The sequence below is a fragment of the Tachyglossus aculeatus genome, chromosome X1, assembly GCF_015852505.1.
Source record: "Tachyglossus aculeatus isolate mTacAcu1 chromosome X1, mTacAcu1.pri, whole genome shotgun sequence".
Classification (NCBI taxonomy): domain Eukaryota; kingdom Metazoa; phylum Chordata; class Mammalia; order Monotremata; family Tachyglossidae; genus Tachyglossus; species Tachyglossus aculeatus.
Genome location: NC_052101.1, coordinates 15,601,276 through 15,623,900, shown reverse-complemented (window position 1 = coordinate 15,623,900; position 22,625 = coordinate 15,601,276). Strand labels below are relative to the sequence as shown.

The 22,625-nt window shown below is 45.0% G+C and overlaps 1 protein-coding gene across 1 annotated transcript in view; it reads left to right on the top strand.

The window, feature by feature from the left end:
• Positions 1–21,718, top strand: part of PRKD3 (protein kinase D3) — an 85,925-nt gene extending 64,207 nt beyond the window's left edge. The window contains exons 14-19 of the mRNA XM_038772158.1: positions 567–673; positions 10,256–10,417; positions 10,884–10,982; positions 14,799–15,066; positions 16,404–16,489; positions 18,737–21,718. Of these exons, the coding sequence (XP_038628086.1) occupies positions 567–673; positions 10,256–10,417; positions 10,884–10,982; positions 14,799–15,066; positions 16,404–16,489; positions 18,737–18,910 (896 nt within the window). The 3' untranslated portion in view covers positions 18,911–21,718. The remainder of the gene's footprint in view (positions 1–566; positions 674–10,255; positions 10,418–10,883; positions 10,983–14,798; positions 15,067–16,403; positions 16,490–18,736) is intronic.
• The last annotated feature ends 907 nt before the right edge of the window (positions 21,719–22,625 follow it).

Sequence of the window (22,625 nt, the reverse complement as noted above, 5' to 3'; positions counted from 1 at the left end):
TCAGTTGAATTTATTGAACGTTTTCTGTGTGCAGAGCACTGTACTAAGGGCTTAGAAAGTACAGTTCCGCCCTACCCTACAATCCCTACCCAACAACGGGCTCACAGTCTAGAAGGGGGAGACAGACAAGAAAGGAAAACAATTTAAGATATATGGGTACTTTTACAACTAGGAGAAACCAGAATTTTCATGCTAGAAGCTTCCGTAAAGACAGCTGCACATTTAAGGAATTGCTTTTTTTTGAAATTCTTCATTGAAGATAAGGTTTCTCTGGAATTATTACACCAGTCATGGCTCAAACCTAATTGCAAACCTAAAAAATATTAGGCACGATTGTGTATATCAATGTCGTATTTATCGAGCACTTACTAGGTGCAGAGCACTGTTCTAAGCTTTTGAGAGAGTAGAATACAAGAGAATTGTCATGTTCTCTGCCCATAATGAGCATACAGTATAGTATATATTAAACTTATTGAAATTTAAGGGCAACATCCCACTAGCCATTTTCACATCTGTTTGACCTGTCATTTGACTCTGTTATTTATCTTGCCTTTGTTTTTTTGTAGGAAAGCACAGGAAGAGTGGAAGAGATGTGGCTATCAAAGTAATTGATAAAATGAGATTCCCCACAAAACAGGAAAGTCAGCTTCGGAATGAGGTAGCCATTCTGCAGGTAAAAAACGTCTCGTACTGCAGATTGTTTTTTAAATTTGCTGTTGATATATTGGCTGAAAGTATGGTACATTTCAAAAGGCCCTGTCTCTTTCTGAAGACTGTAAGTGCCTTGTGGGCAGAGATCACGTCTATCAACTCTGTTTATTGTACTTTCCCTGGAGTTGAAGTACTGTACTCTGCATGCAGTACGTGCTCAATAAATTCCACCGATTGATTATGGACGTAGTCAAAACTTTCTAAGTAAAATGACCGTTCACTTTCCAGTGGCTTCTTCCCACTGCTTTCAAACATGTTCATGTATCTCCTATCCTAAAAACCCCTCCCTTTGCCCCGTCTCCCTCCTGACATTCCTTTCCAGTCTTCTTGAGTGAATCGTCTACATCCACTGCCTCCACTTCCTCTCCTCCCCTTCTCTCCTTGACTCCCTCCAATTAGTCAACCAATCGATGGTATTTATTTAGGTGAAGCAGCGTGGCTCAGTGGAAAGAGCCCGGGCTTTGGAGTCAGAGGTCATGGGTTCAAATCCTGGCTCCGCCACTTGTCAGCTGTGTGACTTTGGGCAAGTCACTTCACTTCTCTGGGCCTCAGTTGCATCATCTGTCAAGTGGGGATTAAGCCTGTGAACCCCACGTGGGACAACCTGATGACCTTGTAAACTCCCCAGCGCTTAGAACAGTGCTTTGCACATAGTAAGCGCTTAATAAATGCTATCATCATCATCATTGAGCGCTAACATGAGCAGAGCACTCTACTACTACTACTACTACTAATAATAATAATAATGATGGCATTTATTAAGCGCTTACTATGTGCAAGGCACTGTTCTAAGCGCTGGGGAGGTTACAAGGTGATCAGGTTGTCCCACAGGGGGGCTCCCAGTCTTCATCCCCATTTTCCAGATGAGGGAACTGAGGCCCAGAGAAGTGAAGTGACTTGCCCGAAGTCACCCAACTGACAAGTGGCGGAGCCAGGGTTGGAAGCCATGACCTCTGACTCCAAAGCCCGGGCTCTTTCCAGTGAGCCACTCTGCTACTAAGCGCTTGGGCCGCCAATCCAGCTTCCAGCCTCTTCCTGCCGTGGAAACCGCCCTCCCTAAAGTCACCATTGCTCTCCTTCTTGCCTGACTCAGCAGTCTCTACTCCATCCTAGTCCTCCTCAACCTCTCAGCTGCCTTCAACACTGTTGACCACCCACTTTTCTCCGAAGCATCATCCAACCTTGGCTTCCCTGACACTGCCCTCTCCTTGTTCTCCTCCTATGTCTCTGGCCTCTCGTTCTCGGACTCTTTTGCAAGCTCCCACTCTGCTTCCCACCCTCTGCTTGTGGGAGTCCCCCAAGGCTCAGATCTGGGTCTGCTTTTATTCTCCATCTCCACCCACTACCTTGGAGAACTCATTTGTCGCCCCAGTTTCAATTGCCACTTCTGTGCATATTATTCCTCAAATTAGATCCCCTTTGCTGCAGTTTCGCATTTCTGCCTGCCTTCGGGACACCTCTACTTGGGTGTTCATTCATTCCTTCGCTGCAGGTTTGCATTTCTGCCTGCCTTCTACTTGCGTATTCATTCATTCAATCGTATTTAGTGAGCGCTTACTGTGTGCAGAGCACTGTACTAAGTGCTTGGAAAGTACAAGTCGGCAACAGATAGAGACGGGCCCTACCCAACAACGGGCTCCCAGTCTAGAAGGGGGAGGCAGACAACAAAACAAAACAAGTAGGCAGGTGTCAAAATAGATGAATAGAATCGTAGCTGTATACACATCATTAATAAAATAGAGTAATAAATATGTACAAATATACACAAGTGCTGTGGGGAGGTGGAGGGGGTAGAGCAGAGGGAGGGAGTGGGAGCGATGGGGAGGGAAGGAGGAGCAGGGGATAAGCGGGGGTGCTCAGTCTGGGAAGGCCTCCTGGAGGAGGTGAGCTCTCGCGTCCAAACTTTGGCTTTAAAGTCTCTCAGGACTACCCCAAAATTCAGGAGACCGTAAACTTACAGCGACGTCCGAGATCCCTTGGAGCCAGGCTGGCTCTCTAGAGAGATGAGGTCGACCTTAGCTTCCCCCATCCCCGTTAGCCTGACGTGACTAACTTCATCCCACTGACACCTCAAACCTAACGTGTCTAAAACAGAACCCCTCGTCTTCCCACCTAAACCCTGTCCTCCCAGTCTTTCCCATCACTGTAGACACCACCACCATCTTCCCTGTCTCACAAGCCTGTAACTTTGGCATTCATTCATTCAGTCTTATTTATTGAGCACTTACTGTGTGCAGAGCACTGTACTAAGCTCTTAGAAAGGACAAAGATAGAGATGGTCCCTACCCAACAATGGGCTCCCAGTCTAGAAGGGGGAGGCAGACAACAAAACAAAGCACAGCACCTGTATGGATGTATATATGTTTGTACGTATTTATTGCTCTATTTATTTATTTTACATGTACATATTTATTCTATTCATTTTATTTTGTTAATACGTTTTGTTTTGTTCTCTGTCTCCCCCTTCTAGACTGTGAGCCCACTGTTGGGTAGGGACTCTCTCTATATGTTGCCACCTTGTACTTCCCAAGTGCTTAGTACAGTGCTCTGCACACAGTAAGTGCTCAATAAATACCACTGAGTGAATGAATGAATGAATGAATGAATGAAAAGTAGACAGGTGTCAATGCCATCATAATGGATGAATAGAATTATAGCTATATACACATCATTAATAAAATAGAGTAATAAATATGTACAAATCAGCATGGCTCAGTGGAAAGAGCACAGGCTTTGGAGTCAGAGATCATGGGTTCAAATTCCGACTCTGCCAACTGTCACCTGTGTGACTTTGGGCAAGTCACTTCACTTCTCTGGGCCTCAGGTACCTCATCTGTAAAATGGGCATGAAGACTCTGAGCCCCGCGTGGGACAACCTGATCACCTTGTAACCTCCCCAGCGCTTAGAACAGTGCTAACATTTTCTATTTGTATGACGTTACACACGCTTAGTCTTATTTTGGTGTGTTGCGGAAAAGATCAGCCAAACAGTAAACAGTGGTGATTTTAAACCTTTGCCTGAAAATCATGGGATTGAATTTAAAGTGGCGCATGCTCGCGGATTCGGCACTCAGCATGGAGTGGAAGTGAAGCAGTTTTCACGTAGCCTTGGCGGTATGTCAGAAGTAGCAGATATCGTCATCCTCCAGATATCTGTGGAATAATTCTACATAGATTTGCAAGCTCTGAAGAGAAGGTAAGAAACCTGCGAACTATTAACTTTACGCAAATTAAATTGCAGTTTCTTTGTGTCGTTAGTAGTAACAGTTGTCTCATCTCCTTTTTCAGGTGGTGATGTTCTGAAGATCTATCCAACACCCTCTTCAGCACAGATTCCCTCAGCTCCTCGGCATCATAAGCCACCTTTAATTAAGAAACAAACTCAGTATTCATTCATTCAATCGTATTTATTGAGCGCTTACTGTGTGCAGAGCACTGTACTGAGCGCTATCCCGGCTCTGCCAGTTGTCAGCTGTGTGACTTTGGGCAAGTCACTTATCTTCTCCGTGCCTCAGTGACCTCATCTGTAAAATGGGGATGAAGACTGTGAGCCCCCCATGGGACAACCTGATCGTCTTGTAATCCTCCCAGCGCTTAGAGCAGTGCTTTGCACATAGTAAGCGCTTAATAAATGCCATCATTATATTATTATTATTATTGGGAAGTACGAGTCGGCAACATATAGAGACGGTCCCTACCCTGCAGCACCCCATGATTAAGGCATATTTGTGGGTTATTCACAGGAGGGTGCAATTCATTCTAACTTGGACCTTACTTCAGCTGCAGAAATATTTAAGGAAGGAATTCTCAAACTCTTTATCCTACACCCCTTTACCCCTTCTGAAAGCTCCTATGATTATCATGGCATTTGTTAAGCGCTTACTGTATGCCAAGCTCTGTTCTAAGCGCTGGGGTAGAGAGAAGTTAATCAGGTTGGATCCAGTCTCGGTGAAACTCACAGTCTAAATGGGTGGGCGAACAGGTACGGAAACTCCATTTTACAGTTGAGGAAACTGTGGCAGAAGTTCAGCGACTCTTCCAAAGTCACCCAACAGGCAAGTGGCAGTCTTCTGAGTCTCAGGCGCGTGCCTTTTCCGCTAGGCCACGTTGCTCTTGTGATCCTCTCCTCCCAGCATCCTCTCCCCTACATTAAAATGAGAAAGTGAAGAGCTGGCAAGAAGGACACAATCCTGTGTTCTAAATCCAGTCTTCTTCTGAGGCTTTTCCAGGCATTTGAAAAACAGCAGGACTTCTTTTTATAATGGCATTTGTTAAACACGGACTATGTGCCGGGCACTGTACTGAGCCCTGAGGTCGATACGTGATAATCAAGCTGGACACAGTCCCTGCCCCACATGGGGCTTATTTATTTTACTTGTACATATCTATCCTATTTATTTTATTTTGTTAGTATGTTTGGTTTTGTTCTCTGTCTCCCCCTTTTAGACTGTGAGCCCACTGTTGGGTAGGGACTGTCTCTATATGTTGCCAATTTGTACTTCCCAAGCGCTTAGTACAGTGCTCTGCACATAGTAAGCGCTCAATAAATACGATTGATGATGATGATGGGGCTCAGAATCTTAATCCCTATTGTACAGATGAGGAAACGGAGCCGCACAGAAGTTAGAAGTGACTTGCCCAAGATCACGCAGCATTCATTCATTCATTCAATCGTATTTATTGAGCGCTCACTGTGTGCAGAGCACTGTACTAAACGCTTGGGAAGTACAAGTTGGCAACATATAGAGACGGTCCCTACCCAACAGCGGGCTCACGGTCTAGAAGCGGGAGACAGACAACAAAACGAAACATGTGAACAGGTGTCAAGTCATCAAATAGAATTAAAGCTGGATGCACATCATTAACAAAATAAAATAAATAACAGACAAGTGGTGACCGTGGGATTAGAACCCGGGTCCTTCTGTCTCCCTGGCCTCTGCTCTATCCACTAGGCAACACTGCTTATTGAAAGTGATGTGGTGTGCCACCCCTACCTCTCTGAATACTGGAACCAGGAAGAAGGACTCCAATTAGAGAATTGGTTGAACAGCTGCCCGAGAGTGTTCCCTGTGAGCTCCTTACTGCATCTCTCTCCAGAAATGTGGCGAATCTTGGAGTAGTTGAGCTGACGAAGTAACCACAAAAAGGACCTTTGAAGTCACGGGCGTTGGGGAAAAGCTGGGTTTCATAGCTTCCCGCGGGGAAATAACGATGCTGCTGTGTGTCAGATGACCAGTTATCTAAACTGCATCAATGCGCTTTCTGTTCCAATCACCAGCGGCATAAAAAGCCCAACTTCTCGGGGAAGAGGGACTGCTGATTGTATTCCTTTACTTATTAAACAGTTTTCAAACCAGAGTAGTTATAAGCTCGGTTTCTACTGTCGGCCAAAGAGTAACTGACTATTAATAATAATAATGGCATTTGTTAAGCGCTTACTATGTGCACTGTTCTGAGCGCTAGGGGAGGATACAGGGTGATCAGGTTGTCCCACCTGGGGCTCACAGTCTTCATCCCCATTTTACAGATGAGGGAACTGAGGCCCAGAGAAGTGAAGTGACTTACCCAAGGTCACACAGCTGACAATTGGCAGAGCTGGGATTTGAACCCGTGACCTCTGACTCCCAAGCCCGGGCTCTTTCCACTGAGCCACGCTGCTTCCTATTAGAGAACAAGGGCGGCTAAACAATACTGACCCTGGAAGCCCAGAAGTTTGAGAACCACAAGACGGTGGCAGTCGGAGGAGGAGCTGAGCGTTCGTGGGAGCGGTGACTTGTGCGGCCACCCCAATCGGATGGTCACTGCTGCTCACGACGATTTGATTACCAATGCTTACTTTAAGAATTTTATAATGAGGTAAAGGGGAGGAGATGAGAGAGAGGAAAAAGAGAGAGCAAGTGGATGCTGAATCAATCGTATTTATCAATCAATCATATTTATTGAGCGCTTACTGTGTGCAGAGCACTGCACTAAGCACTTGGGAAGTACAAGTTGGCAACATATAGAGACAGTCCCTACCCAACAGTGGGCTCACAGTTGCTTAGAACAGTGCTCAGCGCTTAGGACAGTGCTTTGCACGTAGTAAGCGCTTAACAAATGCCATCATTATTATTATTATTAAAAGGGGGAGACAGAGAACAAAACCAAACATACTAATAAAATAAATAGAATAGATATGGACAAGTAAAATAAATAGAGTAATAAATATGCACAAACATATATACATATATACAGGTGCTGTGGGGAAGGGAAGGAGGTAAGATGGGGGGATGGAGCGGGGGACGAGGGGGATGGGAACTTCACTTGGAACCACTTAATGTGGGTGGAAGTGAAGCCCTTTCAAGAACCCCCAGCTGACAGGCGCAGCCACAATATGCATGGTCTCTGGGAGACACACTTTGATTCCAGATGATGATGATGGCATTTATAAAGCGCTTACTATGTGCAAAGCACTGTTCTAAGCGCTGGGGAGGTTACAAGGTGATCAGGTTGTCCCACGGGGGGCTCACAGTCTTAATCCCCCTTTTACAGATGGGGTAACTGAGGCACAGTGAAGTGACTTGCCCAAAGTCACACAGCTGACAAGTGGTGGAGCCGGGGTTTGAACCCATGACCTTCGACTCCAAAGCCCGGGTTCTTTCCACTGAGCCACGCTGCTTCTCAAGAAGAGCCACAGATGTCTTGGGCAACAGTTTTCCTCCCCTCGTCCCGATGCGGGGTGCTTTGGTTTCTCCTACTGCTGCCGTTTTCGCTAGGGAAGCAGTGTAACCTAGCGGAAAGAGCCCGGGCCTGGAGTCGGAAGGACCTGGCTTCTAATCTTGGCTCCTCCACTTGACTGCTGCGTGACCTAGGGCAAGTCTTTTAACTTTTCTGTGCCCTTTAGCTTATTATGATGGCATTTATAAAGCGCTTACTATGTGCAAAGCACCGTTCTAAGCGCTGGGGAGGTTACAGGGTGATCAGGTTGTCCCACGAGGGACTCACAGTCTTCATCCCCATTTTACAGATGAGGTCACTGAGGCACAGAGAAGTGAAGTGACTTGCCCAAAGTCACACAGCTGACTAGTGGCGGAGCCGGGATTTGAACCCCTGACCTCCGACTCCAAAGCCCAGGCTCTTTCCACTGAGCCATGCTGCTTCTCTGTAGAACAGGGATTAAGACTGTGAACCCCATGTGGGGCAGGGACTTTGTCCAACCTGATTAGCTTGTATCTACCACAGTGCTTGGCACATAGTAAGTGCTTAACAAATATGAAAAGAAAAAGTCAGAGGCCTTGGGTTCTAATCCCGACTCCACTTTCTTGCTGTGGGACCTTGGGCAAGTCAACTTCTCTGTGCCTCGATCCCCCTGTTTGCAAAATGGGGATTCAGTACCTGTTCTCCCTCCTCCTACTTAGACTGTGAGCCCCATGTGGGACCTGATCATCTTGTTTCTACCCCAGGGCTTAGTACAGTGTTCAGTCAATCAATCAATCAATCGATCATATTTATTGAGTGCTTACTATGTGCAGAGCACTGTACTAAGCGCTTGGGAAGTACAAGTTGGCAACATATAGAGACAGTCCCTACCCAACCGTGGGCTCACAGTCTAAAAGGGGGAGACAGAGAACAAAACCAAACATACTAACAAAATAAAATAAATAGAAATGTACAAGTAAAATAAATAAATAAATAGAGTAATAAATATGTACAAACATATATACAGGTGCTGTGGGGAAGGGAAGGAGGTAAGATGGGGGGGATGGAGAGGGGGACTAACATGTACCATGGTTATTCTTAGTGTTGCAGTAGAGATGCCAGGGCAGAGTGGGTCTAGAGGCTTTGAGTCCAAGGGCAGGGTTTGTGCCCTACTTCAATACACTGACTGGTTGTATTGATATGAGAGGAAGGCGAGTAACCACCGCCGCCCAACCTGAGGGGGAGAATTCTTTAAAGGAACAACACAGTGATGTCACAGGTCACCAACTAGAAGAATCTGAACACACCTTCTTTTATAATAAAGCTACGTTTGGTACGTACAGTGTGAGATGTGCTTATATTTATCCTAAAGCATTCTAGTCTTGAAATTCACCAGATGTCTGTAGTGAGAAAATTGCCATCTAGCTAATATAGTGTAAACCAGAATATTTCAAATGTAATCAAGGGAAAGAAATGCCTTTAATTTCCTGGTCCAAAAAGATGCCCCAGCGATGCTCTTCAGAATACTTTTGGCCTTAATAAAATTGAGCTTTCAAAGAACTTTTTACTCACTGAAATTAAGAAGGTTAAAGATAGTCGGGTTAGATTAGCCTGCTTTATTTCAGTCTTCCGTCCTCTGCTTGGTGTCCTGCCTGCTGCTCTTAAGGCAGGAATCAAACCAAACTGGAAAGCAGGTTGAGAGACCATCACCGGTTCTTTTTCCGTTGTACTGTGGTGAATCCATTTATTCCTCCCTAGGACAGTGGGGTTGAAGCACTAGTAGCCTGATCAGGAGGGTTGAGACGGGAGCAAGTACTGCTTCCTTCTTGTCCTTGGTGTCCAAAAGATAGAGATTGGGCGGAAGGCACGGGACTTGGCTTTATTCTCCCAAGGGATCATCATCATCATCAATCGTATTTATTGAGCGCTTACTGTGTTTACAGTGGGAAGCTTCTTGGCACCCCAGTTTTTGAAGTAGTTGCCTCACACCTCACTTCCCCCACTGGTTTCCACAGCTGGGTTCTGTCAGGTTTAGGGATCCCAGATTAACAGCTCAACTCTTGGTCTAGGCTGAATCTCCTAATGATAATAATAATAATAATAATAATAATAATATTCGTTAAGCGCTTACTATGTGCAGAACACTGTTCTAAGCGCTGGGGGGTACAAGGTAATCAAGTTGTCCCACATGGGGCTCACAGTCTTAATCCCCATTTTACAGATAACTGAGGCTCAGAGAAGTTAAGTGACTTTGCCCAAGGTCACACAGCAGCCATGTGGCGGAGCCGGGATTCGAACCCATGACCTCTGACTCCAAATTCCGGGCTCTTTCCACTGAGCCACGCTGTTGCGGTACTTTTAATGTTCACTTGGTTATGTCCAACTTGTGAAACTTGTTCTCTAGACTGTGCACTCTGTGTGGGCAGGGAACGTGTATACTAACTCTCTTATACTGTGCTCTCCCAAGCGCTTAGTACAATGCTCAGCACAGAGTAAGCACTCAATAGATACCATAGATTAAGCCCCCAGAACAATTAAAATGATCCTAAGGCACTAATTGGGAATGCTTCAGTTCTGAATTTGTACAATCACTGAATTGCTATACTTTTTGATATTTTCTGATTTGGAGTATTCTGTAGAAGGCAAGGTGTTAGTGTGACTCTATTAATATCTCCTGCTGTTTTATGTGTTTTATTCACTATCTATAATGAGTCTGTATTCGTTGTTTGCTTCACAAACGTGCTCCCATTTTCTCTGATTTTTCCATCTTCCATTCGTGGTTTTCCCTCCAGGGATCTGTGTGGGAGAGTCGAATCTGTAGTGGTTTACCTTTATGTTCTTTGAATATCTGTGGATCTCTCTTTAGAATCTGCACCATCCTGGGATTGTAAATCTGGAATGTATGTTTGAAACCCCCGAGCGAGTCTTTGTGGTCATGGAAAAGCTGCATGGAGACATGCTAGAGATGATCCTTTCCAGTGAGAAGAGCCGACTTCCAGAACGCATCACCAAATTCATGGTCACACAGGTATCCTGACTTGTCTGGGGAAAGAGAACTGATTCAAAGAAATACACGCTACTCTGGTGAGGGAGGGAGAGGAAAAGGGCAGGTCACGGTTTTCAAACTTGAAAACATTTCCGGTTGTTTCTGAAAGCACGGAGTAAAACACTCAATACCATTGATGATCAACTCAAGTGTGAAATAATTCAGTCATGTGGAATTAGGAGAATCGCACAGCTTGTGGGACAGGGAAGGTGTCTGTTATATTGTCGTACTCGCCGGAGCACTTGGTACGGTGCTCTGCACACGGTAAGTGCTCAATAAATCCGATTGATTGATTGACTAAGATAAGCAGTGCTGGAATAACTTTTGCATAAAACTGAAGGCACTTTAGTGGCCTCTTCACATTACCTCTTGTATGAGTGGTGGATTTTTTGATTCTTGGGTATTTGCCCTCTGGGTATTTTGAAACTGTCTTCCCTTTTTCCCATAGATACTTGTCGCTTTAAGGAGTTTACACTTTAAGAATATCGTGCACTGTGATTTAAAACCAGAAAACGTGCTCCTGGCCTCAGCAGAGCCATTCCCTCAGGTGAGTAGTGTTTGAATGCGCAGAATTTTGAATGTTTTTGAGAAGTTGGATCCCTCTAAGCTCAAGGCTTGCACACCCACAGAGGAATACTGCTTGTGGGCAAGGAATGTGTCTATCAACTCTGTTATTCTGTACTCTCCCAAGCGCTTACTACAGTGCTCTGCAAGTAGTAGGTGATCAGTGAATGCTATTGACGATTGATTGAACATTTACGAGCAGTTAAGGACAGCAAGTGCTACTGCAGATGTACTTGTACTTCCCAAGCGCTTAGTACAGTGCTCTGCACACAGTAAGCGCTCAATAAATACGATTGATGATGATGATGCTGCTACTTGTTGCTGGACTTCAGGCTGAGACCACCCCCCCACACTCTGGGGAGTTGACAGGGGTGGCAGAGGCAGTTTCTTTGCTTCCGGCTGGTCTCCCCCACTATTTTTGCCTTCTCAGGTAGCGAAGGATGACATGCGCTGCCTCTGTAATTAGCTGAAGCCCCATTATACCTCGATAGACCGTTATCGGGGGAACTCGTACTCCTGGTTGACAAACTCTGTTCTAATGCACCCTTACAAGTAAGAGTCGGCCCTTCGTACCCTGCAGAAATACTTTTCATCGGGCAAAATATTCATTAGGTCTCACCACCCTTCATTGGCTCAGGCCCGGTGAGAAATTTTCAGCGTCTACACGAACGGCCCACTTCACTCTGGAGTGGTCGGAACTTTTGAGTGACGATAAAGGACAGTCGATCGGAGACGCCTCTGTGGTCGTGCGGAGCGGCACCGATCGTCGTGGATCCGGAATGGGGGTCACGTTAGCGTGGAGCCAAATGATGACTACGACATTTGGAAAATGATGGAAGTAACCCGGTCAGGAGAAAGGCAGAGCTAGCTAAAACAGTAACAGGAAGGTTCAGGGTTAAGTGGGAATCAAAGACAGAAGATTTCTGCTTCCTCAGGGCCTCATCCGTGCCACCTGCTTGTGGGCCGGGGTGGCGGGGAGCCGGCTCAGGAACTAGAAAAGCATCTCTAGACTGTGAGCCCACTGTTGGGTAGGGACTGTCTCTATATGTTGCCAAATTTGTACTTCCCAAGCGCTTAGTACAGTGCTCTGCACATAGTAAGCACTCAATAAATACGATTGATGATGATGATGATCTTCCACCTCTCTTGGTTCTGTCTCACCTAAGGCATGGAAGACCGGTGTCTTCAAGTCTGTTACGATTCGGACAGAGAGGTGCAGCACGTTACTGCTGTGAGAGATAGAACTCCCTCTGTGTTTATATGATGATATAGTGGTTTGAAATTTATAGGCTGGAAAGATTGAGCCGCTGCCTCCACTTCTCCAGTTCTCTCCTTGACCCTCTCCAGTCTGGCTTCTGCTCCCTTCGCTCCACGGAAACTGTCCTCTGCAAGGTTATCAGTGACCGCCTTCTTGCTAGATCCAATGGCCTCTACTCCATCCTTGACCCCTCAGCTGCCTTCGACACTTTGGACCACCTCCTCCTGCTGGGAACGTTCTCTAGCCTTGGCTTCACTGACACTCTCAATCAATCAATCAATCAATCGTATTTATTGAGCGCTTACTGTGTGCAGAGCACTGTACTAAGCGCTTGGGAAGTAGAAGTTGGCAACATATAGAGATAGTCCCTCCCCAACAGCGGGCTCACAGTCTAAAAGGGGGAGACAGAGAACAAAAGCAAACATACTAACAAAATAAAATAAATAGAATAGATATGTGCAAGTAAAATAAATAAATAAATAGAGTAATAAATTTGTGCAAATATATATATATATATATATATATATATATATATATCTCCTTTCTTGATTCTCCTCCTGTCTCTCTGGATGCTTGGGGATCCTTCTTGGCTCAGCTCTGAGTCTTTTACTAGTCTATTCCCACTCCCCTGGAGGATCCAGGCACTCTTATGGCTGCTACTACCACCGTTGGGCAGACGAATCCCGAATCTACCTCTCCAACCCCAGCCTCCCTTCTTCTCTGCAGTGTCACATTTCGACCTACCTTCAGGACATCTCGACTTGGTTGTCAGTCTGTCGGTTGTCTTTATTGAGCGCTTATTATGTGCAGAGCACTGTACTAAGCTCTTGGGGGAGCGTACGGTATAACAGGATTGGTAGACATGTTCCCTGCCCCGCCAGCAGCTTAAATTTAATGCCCAAAACAGAGCTCCTCATCATCCCACCCAAATCCTGACATTCCCATCACTGTAGATGATACCACCATTATCCCTGTCACATAAGCCCATAACCTTGGCACTGTTCTGGACTCGTCCTTTTCACTCAACCCACCCAATTCAATCTGCCACCAAATCCTGTCGGTTCTACCTTCGCAAGCTGTAGAATATGCTCTTTCTCCTCCATCCAAATTGCTGTCGTGCTGAACCATGCACTTATTTAATCCCCCCCAACTACTGCATCAGCCTCCTCAGTGACCTCGCTGCCTCCTCTGTCTCCACAGTGCAGTCCCTACTTCACTCCGCTGCATGGATCGTTTGTCTACAAAAATCATTCAGTCCATGTCTCCCCACTCCTCAAGAACCTCCAGGAATTGCCCATCCTCTTATGCATCAAACAGGAACTCAGCTTTGGTTCTAAGATACTTGATCAGCTCTCCCCATTGTAATTACCTCACTGAACTATTCCTACAACCCAATCCGCACACTTTGTTCCTCTACACCAACCTACTCAGTGGGCCTCAATCTCTTCTCTTCTATTTCGCCGCCGACTCCTTGCCCACGTCCTCCCTGTAGGCCGGGACTCCTTCCCCCTTCATATAATAATAATAGTAATAATAATAATTGCATTTATTAAGTGCTTACTCTGTGCAAGGCACTCTCCCTACCTTAAAAACTCTCCTAAAGTCACATCTCTTCCCTGACAGTGCCCTCACTTTCCCCATTCACCTTCCTTTCTTCATCACCAATGCGCTATAATCTGTACCCCTTAAACACTAGATATTCACCCCTTTCAGAGCCCCACAGCACTTCTGAACCTCCCCCAAAGGAAACCGTGCCTATTCCGTACCCGTGGATTCCTTCCCTGCATTTGGTACAGTGCTTTGCACGCAGTAAGCCCTAAATAAATACTATTACTACCTCACCATCAGCAATTTATTTTCATGACTGTGTCCCCCGTCTGGTCCGTAAGCTCCTTGTGGGCAAGGATAATAATAATAATGGCATTTATCATCATCATCATCATCATCAATTGTATTTATTGAGCGCTTACTATGTGCAGAGCACTGTACTAAGCGCTTGGGAAGTACAAGTTGGCAACATATAGAGACAGTCCCTACCCAACGGTGGGCTCACAGTCTAAAAGACTTTATTAAGCGCTTACTACGCGCAAAGCACTGTTCTAAGCACTGGGGAGGTTACAGGGTGATCAAGTTGTCCCTCGGGGGGCTCTCAGTCTTAACCCCCATTTTCCAGATGAGGTAACCGAGGCCCAGAGAAGTTAAGTGACTTACCCAAAGTCACACAGCTGACAAGTGGTGGAGCCGGGGTTTGAACCCATGACTTCTGACTCCAAAGCCTGATAGTAGTGTCTACCAACCAGGTTGTATTGTACTATTTATTTATTTATTTATTTATTTATTTATTTATTTTTTTGATGGCATTTATTAAGCGCTTACTATGTGCAAAGCACTGTTCCACGTGCTTCGTTTAGTGTTCTGCACATAGCAAGCACTCAATAAATACCACTGATTGAGAATCAACTCAAGTCTGGAGTAATTCGACATCTCTGTATTTGGGAGAGTTTTATGCAGAAATAACTCCAGCCCCACTTATCTTTTCAGGTGAAGCTGTGTGACTTTGGTTTTGCGCGCATCATAGGGGAAAAGTCCTTCAGGCGATCTGTTGTGGGAACCCCGGCGTATCTGGCACCTGAGGTTCTGAGAAGCAAAGGTTATAATCGCTCTCTGGACATGTGGTCGGTAGGAGTCATTGTCTACGTGAGCCTCAGTGGCACGTTTCCGTTTAATGAAGATGAAGATATAAATGACCAAATCCAAAATGCTGCATTTATGTATCCACCGAATCCATGGAAAGATATTTCTGGTGAAGGTAAAATGGTCAAATTTACTTTTGCAAGTTTCTTCTCCGCACGTTGTAAATAGAAGATATTAACTTCCGATTGCAAATAAAATGGCATTTGCATGTCTAGAGTGGGATCTCAAGAATGGGCAGAATTGCGTGTTAGTGTACTGACTGCACTGATTTTTGAGAAGTAAATTTTGTACCCTTAAAAAATTGTACAGCTGAATAAAGACATGTTGCCAACTTGTACTTCCCAAGCGCTTAGTACAGTGCTGTGCACACAGTAAGCCCTCAATAAATACGATTGAATTAATGAATGAATGAATGAAGCAGCGTGGCTCAGTGGAAAGAGCACGGGCTTTGGAGTCAGAGGTCATGGGTTCAAATCCCGTCTCTGCCAATTGTCAGCTGTGTGACTTTGGGCAAGTCACTTCACTTCTCTGTGCCTCAGTTACCTCATCTGTAAAATGGGCATTAAGACTGTGAGCCCCCCGTGGGACAACCTGATCACCTTGTAACCTCCCCAGCACTTAGAACAGTGCTTTGCACATAGTAAGCGCTCAATAAATGCCATTATTATTATTATATTCATTCATTTGTATTTATTGAATGCTTACTGTGTGCAGAGCACTGTACTAGGTGCTTGGAAAGTACATATGTCAATCGGTTGAACTTATTGAGTGTTTAATGTGTGCAGAACACTGTACTAAGCACTGGGGAGAGTGCAATACGCCAGAGTTGGTAGGTGTGTTCCCTGACTGCAGAGAGCTTACATTCTAGAGGAGACAATCAGGTCCCACATGGGGTTCACTGTTTAATTAGGAGAGAAAACAGGTATTGAATCCCCATTGTGCAAATGAGGGAACCGAGGCACAGAGAAGTTACTTGCCCAAGGTCACACAGCAGACAGAGGACAGAGCCGGGGTTAGAACCCAGGTCCTCTGACTCCCACGGCCGTAGTATTTCCACTAAGTCACACAGTGTCTCTATCCAAAGCGTCCAGTATTTGAATCGGCTGTAGTGGAGGTAGATGAGATTAAAGCCGCCGAAATAAACTTAACATCAGATATTGTAGCTGAAGCCTGTGAAAAATGTTTCTTCCTTGTCTGGCCTGACCCAGCATCAAAAAAGGTCATCCTGAAATCATCCTAGTTTATTATCTTGAAATGAAAGTGAACGTAGACACTACCACCTCATTTCAAAAAGTGTGCTTCGAAAACAGAAGTTTTCCGCTAAGCGTGGAAGATTAGGGTGAGTCTCTTGCCAGGCAAATTCACTGGGCCCAGAATCCCAACCACACTAATTCTTTTGTTGGTGTGCGAATTTTTCTTAATAACTTGCTCATTCTGTCTCTTACCTCCTAGCCATAGATTTGATTAACAACTTGCTTCAAGTAAAGATGAGAAAACGATACAGTGTTGATAAATCGCTAAGTCATCCCTGGCTACAGGTAAAAATGATTAATTTGCTGTATTTTTTGATGTTCTCTTGCTGGATTAATTTGCTTTGTTCTAAAAATGAGTAATAAAGTCAATAGGAGATCAACAACATCGGCATCACTGAGGTACCTATCTCGCATCCTATTAATCACCTTGGGTTGTTAATTTGGTTTCTGGCTGGTTGACCAGGCTTTCTTTTCCATATCCTGTTGTCGAAATGAAGTTTTCTAGTGCCAGGGTCCTGAAAACAGATTCCTCCTCCACCGGAGGCCATTCAGTGCTACTATAATCTCTTTCCCAAATTGATGTTCATAGTACTCTACTTATTAGTCAAGAAATATTTGAAGTCTAGAAGCATACAGAGAAGCAATATAGAAGCAGCGTGGTCCTGGGTTCTAATTCTGACTCTGCCATGTGTCTTCTGTGCGACCTTGGGTAACTTCTCTGAGCCTCATGTGCATTAATAATAATAATAATAGTATTTGTTAAGCACTTACTATGTGCAAAGCACTGTTCTAAGCACCTGGGAGGTTACAAGGTGATCAGGTTGTCCCATGGGGGGCTCACAGTCTTCATCCCCATTTTACAGATGAGGTCACTGAGGCCCAGAGAAGTGAAGTGACTTCATCAATCGTATTTATTGAGCACTTACTATGTGCAGAGCACTGTACTAAGCGCTTGGGAAGTACAACTAAGCGCTTGGGAAGTGACTTGCCCACAGTCACACAGCTGGCAGTTGGCGGAGCCGGGATTTGAACCCATGACCTCTGACTCCAAAGCCCGGGCTCTTTCCCCTATAGACTGTGAGCCCTATGTGGGACAGAGATTGTGTCCAACCCAATTATCTTATATCCGTCCCAGGATTTAGGTCAGTGACCGACGCATAGTAAGAGCTTAACAAATAACTGTTTTTAAAGGAGTCTGTTTGCTGTCTTAAGTTTATTGCTTCACTAAGCTGGAGCCTAGTATCATTCATTCATTAAATCGTATTTATTGAGCACTTACTGTGTGCAGAGCACTGGACTAAGCGCTTGGCAACATATAGAGACGGTCCCTACCCAACAGCGGGCTCACAGTCTAGAAGGGGGAGACAGACAACAGGTCACACAACAGACAAGTGTCTGAGCCTTCCCAGACTGAGCCCCTTCCTTCCTCTCCCCCTCGTCCCCCTCTCCATCCCCCCATCTTACCTCCTTCCCTTCCCCACAGCACCTGTATATATGTATATATGGTTGTACATATTTATTACTCTATTTATTTATTTGTTTGTTTTACTTGTACATTTCTATCCTATTTATTTTATGTTGTTGGTTTGTTTGGTTCTGTTCTCTGTCTCCCCCTTTTAGACTGTGAGCCCACTGTTGGGTAGGGACTGTCTCTACGTGTTGCCAATTTGTACTTCCCAAGCGCTTAGTACAGTGCTCTGCACATAGTAAGCGCTCAATAAATACGATTGATTGATTGATTGATTGAGCCGGGATTAGAACCCAGGTGTCACATACCACAGTAGAAGTCCGCTTCAGGTACCTTTAGATAACTCCCAAGAGGTGTGCATTTGTATCAAAGATTAGGTCTCCTAGAAGATTAGCGCAAGAGCTGACAATTGGCGGAGCCAGAATTTGAACCCATGACCTCCGACTCCAAAGCCCGGGCTCTTTCCACTGAGCCGCGCTGCTTCTCCTTAAACATACATATCTATTACTCTGTTTATTTATTTATGTATTTATTTTACTTGTACATTTCTATCCTATTTTATTTTGTTGGTATGTTTGGTTCTGTTCTCTGTCTCCCCCTTTTAGACTGTGAGCCCACTGTTGGGTAGGGACTGTCTCTATGTGTTGCCAATTTGTACTTCCCAAGCGCTTAGTACAGTGCTCTGCACATAGTAAGCGCTCAATAAATACGATTGATTGATTGATTGATTGATTCTCCTGCTACCGCAATGGTTAGAAGCTGCGGGGTGTAGTTGGAAATAGCCGGGGCGACTGGAAATCTTGCCCGAGGTACGCACAGCTCTTCCCAGTTATTTCCAATAAGCGGGAGACGGAACTGGTTCGTAAAAGCCTTGGGACAGGTGAGACTCCATTACCCTCGATATCCCCAGAGTTCATCAATCTGCTGCCGAATTCCGCTCTATTATTTCTCCGCTTGCTCCCGGGCTGAACAGTTCGGTGCTGGACGTGGCAGGAGACCTAGAACGCTAAACTCATCTTTAAATCGGAAGCGTAAACTCGGTCTAATTTTTGTTTTTTTTCTAGGATTATCAGACTTGGCTTGACCTTAGAGAATTTGAAACCCGCATCGGAGAGCGCTACATTACACACGAGAGTGACGACGCTCGCTGGGAAGTACATGCCAGTGAGCACCACCTCGTCTATCCCAAGCATTTCATTATGGCCCCCAATCCAGATGATATGGAAGAGGACCCTTAAGTTTCGGCTGATGCACTTCGCGTGGTAAAGAGCCGCGCCTGGGAACCGCCGACGCTTTTCTGGACCAACTGATGCTCTTTGTGCCCATTGTAGGCGACAGGTCTACAGACTGGGAGAAAATGTGGTGTGGTGTCAATACTGTAATTAGTGCAGTGACCAGGTACAGAAGAAGATACTGAAAATTACGATTACCACCGGGAAATCAGGCTGAAGAATTGGTGTGAGCTTTCCAGAAATCCTCTGTAACATATGTAATGATATGTGGATTTTATTTTTTAACGCCCTAGTCCTTCACTTCCTAGATTTTCCTGGCACTCACACACTCCTTTTCTTGTTTATACATTCCCGAAAAGTTCACTAGGATCCTAAATCCAAGCTTCACATAGTTTGACCAAATAACTGAAAACGTGGTAGCGATTAGGGCTATTTTATAACGCTGGTTAATTATGATCGGTCGGGTTTGTATTTAAGAGAACTTGGAGAGGCCGTCAGAATTCTTTTGCGAGGGTTTTAAACGTTCAAGTGTTCGTTACAGTAGTAAGGGCTTTCCTTCAGCTGCTCAGACTGAATCGATGAATGGTATTTATTGAGTGCTTACTGTGTGCGGAGCACTGTACTAAGAAGCGCTTGGGAAAGTACAATGCAATAGAGTTGCTAGACACAATCCCTGCCCACAAGGAGCTTCTAGACGACAGGGGACAACGGTAACTTATTTCACTTTCTCTTTGACGGCGTTTGAGCACCCAGGTGCTATATTAACTGTGTATCGTTTTCGTAGATTATATATCTGGATGCTTAACCGTCCGTGTTTTGGCGGGATTGTATGACCTCGTTGTTAACCACAGTTGGCGTACCTTCCCAATCTCCTGCCTAAAGCATCAGTGGGTTTAACTAGAATGAAAAAAAACAGGTATAGTAATCCGCTTTTCCGTGCTACAGTCCGTAGTGATTATTTAAATAATGCCAGGGGTACAGTTGGGACATTTCTCGGCACCTGGGGTGCACCTTGATGGCAGACTCAAAAGAGAGAATTGCAGTAGCTTCCCATGCTTTCATTCGCAAGAAACTCTGGGTCATTTTCTCCTTGGGGAAGTTTCCCTAAGGGGAAATGGTTTCGTGGGCGAACTCCCCAATAATTAACTTAAATTTAAGGAAGCTGCATGTGCACTCCCCATTTTTTTTCCCCCTCCCCTCCCATCTCCCACCAACCTGGTACAGGAGTTTGCTACTCTTGGGGAACCGTCAGGGACTCCTAAAACTTTTAACAAAGGTAGCGGGCAAGAATGAAACGGCCGCTTCTTTCCTTAGTCTGGCTGAAGTGCTGTGAAGCCATCTGGACCATTTCGAGGGTGACCTTATACGCTTAATGGAATTGGAAGCTCTAAAACATTTTCACTTTCACCCCTGGGGTTAATTCTAAAGTAGTCTGCTTGCCTCTGCATCTTTGATTAATCTAGCACCAGCAAATGCTAGAGAATGAGACTGTGCGTTACATGAAGGCCATATTGGCGGGGAGGAGGGAGACAGTGTGCGTGTGTGTGAGTTGTGGGGCGATGGAGATGAGCCAAGTAAGGTTAACATCACCCTAACTGCATAGTACATCTTAATAAGGGGAAAGTTGGAAAAATCCAGCAGACGTTTTCTTTTTGGGTGACCTCCGGAAGCGTGTCAAGTGGCTAAACCGCCCCCCTCGCCCCCAAACCATTTTTTAAAAAGCTACATTCAGTTGCTTTGTAGAGATTCCCACTTTAGTTCCATATTTAAACACGACATTTCGAACGATCTGCTCCAGAAGCACTTGACGGTCTTTGCCGCCCTCCCCGAACGAGGGAGATGACATTTTAACCACTAGAGTTCCAATTTAATCAGGTTGACCGCCGTGGTAGGAGATTCCGCGGCTCTTCGAAGCTGGGTATCCCATCCATCTCGTAATATTTCTCAGTCTCGTTCAGCTACCTAATTCAGGTGTGGAGGGCATCAGATTAATTCACCACATTCTCCGTCGAAAAACTCAAAGACACATTCCCCAAATCCTCCAGTTAGTCGTCGTCTTAGCACAAAATTGGGAATTGGGAAACCAGATTAGGGTTAGGAGGCACAGGAAACAGGGCAGTTTTGTGCTTCTGATCCTCTTGACACTAAGTGGATGGATTTAAATGGAGGATTAGGTGAACGTCACCAGAAACCCAATGGTGGTTTTATTGCCTGATAAAGTGAAAAATAACTGGAACGTTAGTTGTTTTCTGTACGTGAGTCATCGGCCAAAAACTTACAGGTCATGAATTGCACTCTGACTTTTAGTTGAAACCCAAAGTTTTTTTAAAAAGATTCCGATTCTTTGTTAAATCACTGTCAGGTAACTTGGGAGTTCAGTTGCTCCAGATGCTAAATTACCTGCATAACCTTGGTTGTTCTGATCTAAAAGGTTGTTTTTGTATGAGATGTTTTTTAGAATAGCTAATGTAAAATGTGCAGCCTAAAATGACACTGTTCAGTGCTTTTTTTTATATTTTTTTTACATTCCCTTGTCTGTAAATAACTTTGGAAATAAACTATTTCCCTATCTTAACCTTTTCCAGTGGGAAAACCTGAACTATCATTCTAATCTCTAATAGAGTGCCAAGACTAACAATCTTTTCGTTTGTCTCGTTTGGGCTTCAGGATTGGGGAAATAGCACTATTCTGTATTTGTAACCGTAACTTTTGCTACAGACCTAGGTGAAGCTTCGACAGTACAAAAACCCTGATGCTTTTTACAATCCTGCTGAGTTTTTTTTTTTTTTTAGAAAATAAAGACCGTGTACGTATTGCAAGTCTCTAATTTGGTGGAACGGTTTTGCGGTCAGCTCTGCAAGGCGGGGTTTGTGATCTTGGTGAATACTTTTAAGGAACGCTCGGATTTGGCGTGCGCCCCGTTTCGCACACTGCCCATCTGCCTCGTCCGTTTTGACACTGCGTTGTGTTTTTCCCGAGAGAGACGCTCATCGTCCAAAGGAAGCAGAAGAGCAGCGTGGCCTAATGGATAGAGCACGGACCTGGATTCTAATCCCGGCTCTGCCACTTCTCCGCGGGGTGACCCTTCACTTTCTGTGCTTCAGGTACCTTATAATAATAATAATGATGGCATTTATTAAGTGCTTACTATGTGCCAAGCACCGTTCTGAGCGCTGGGGAGGTTACAAGGTGATCAGGTTGTCCCACGGGGGGGGATCACAGTCTTAATCCCCATTTTACCAATGTATCTGTAAAATGGGGATTAAGACTGTGAGTCCCGTGTGGACAGGGACTGTGTCCAAGCTGATTACCTTGTATAATAATAATGGCATTTGTTAAGCACTTACTATGTGCCAAACGCTGTTCTAAGCACTGGGCAACGCTCTGTCTACCCCAGTGCTTAGAACAGTGCCTGGCACATAGCAAGCGCTTAACGAAAAGTTTCCTAATCACGTTGGTGCTTTCTACCCAACATCCGAGAGTGAAAATATGCGCAATGGCAGAAGTATTTATTTCATTACACAGTACTGCAGTGGATGCATATTGGAAGGCAAATATCTAACTAAAATGGCCATTGTATTACCCACGCCTTATTACAAAAAATAATAACTGGGGTATGTTACAAAATGATATTGTTTTCCTTTCATGGGGGTGCTATGAGGAGCCAATCATCATCACCACCGGTATTTGAGAGCACTGCGTTGACTGGGAGAGAGCGAAC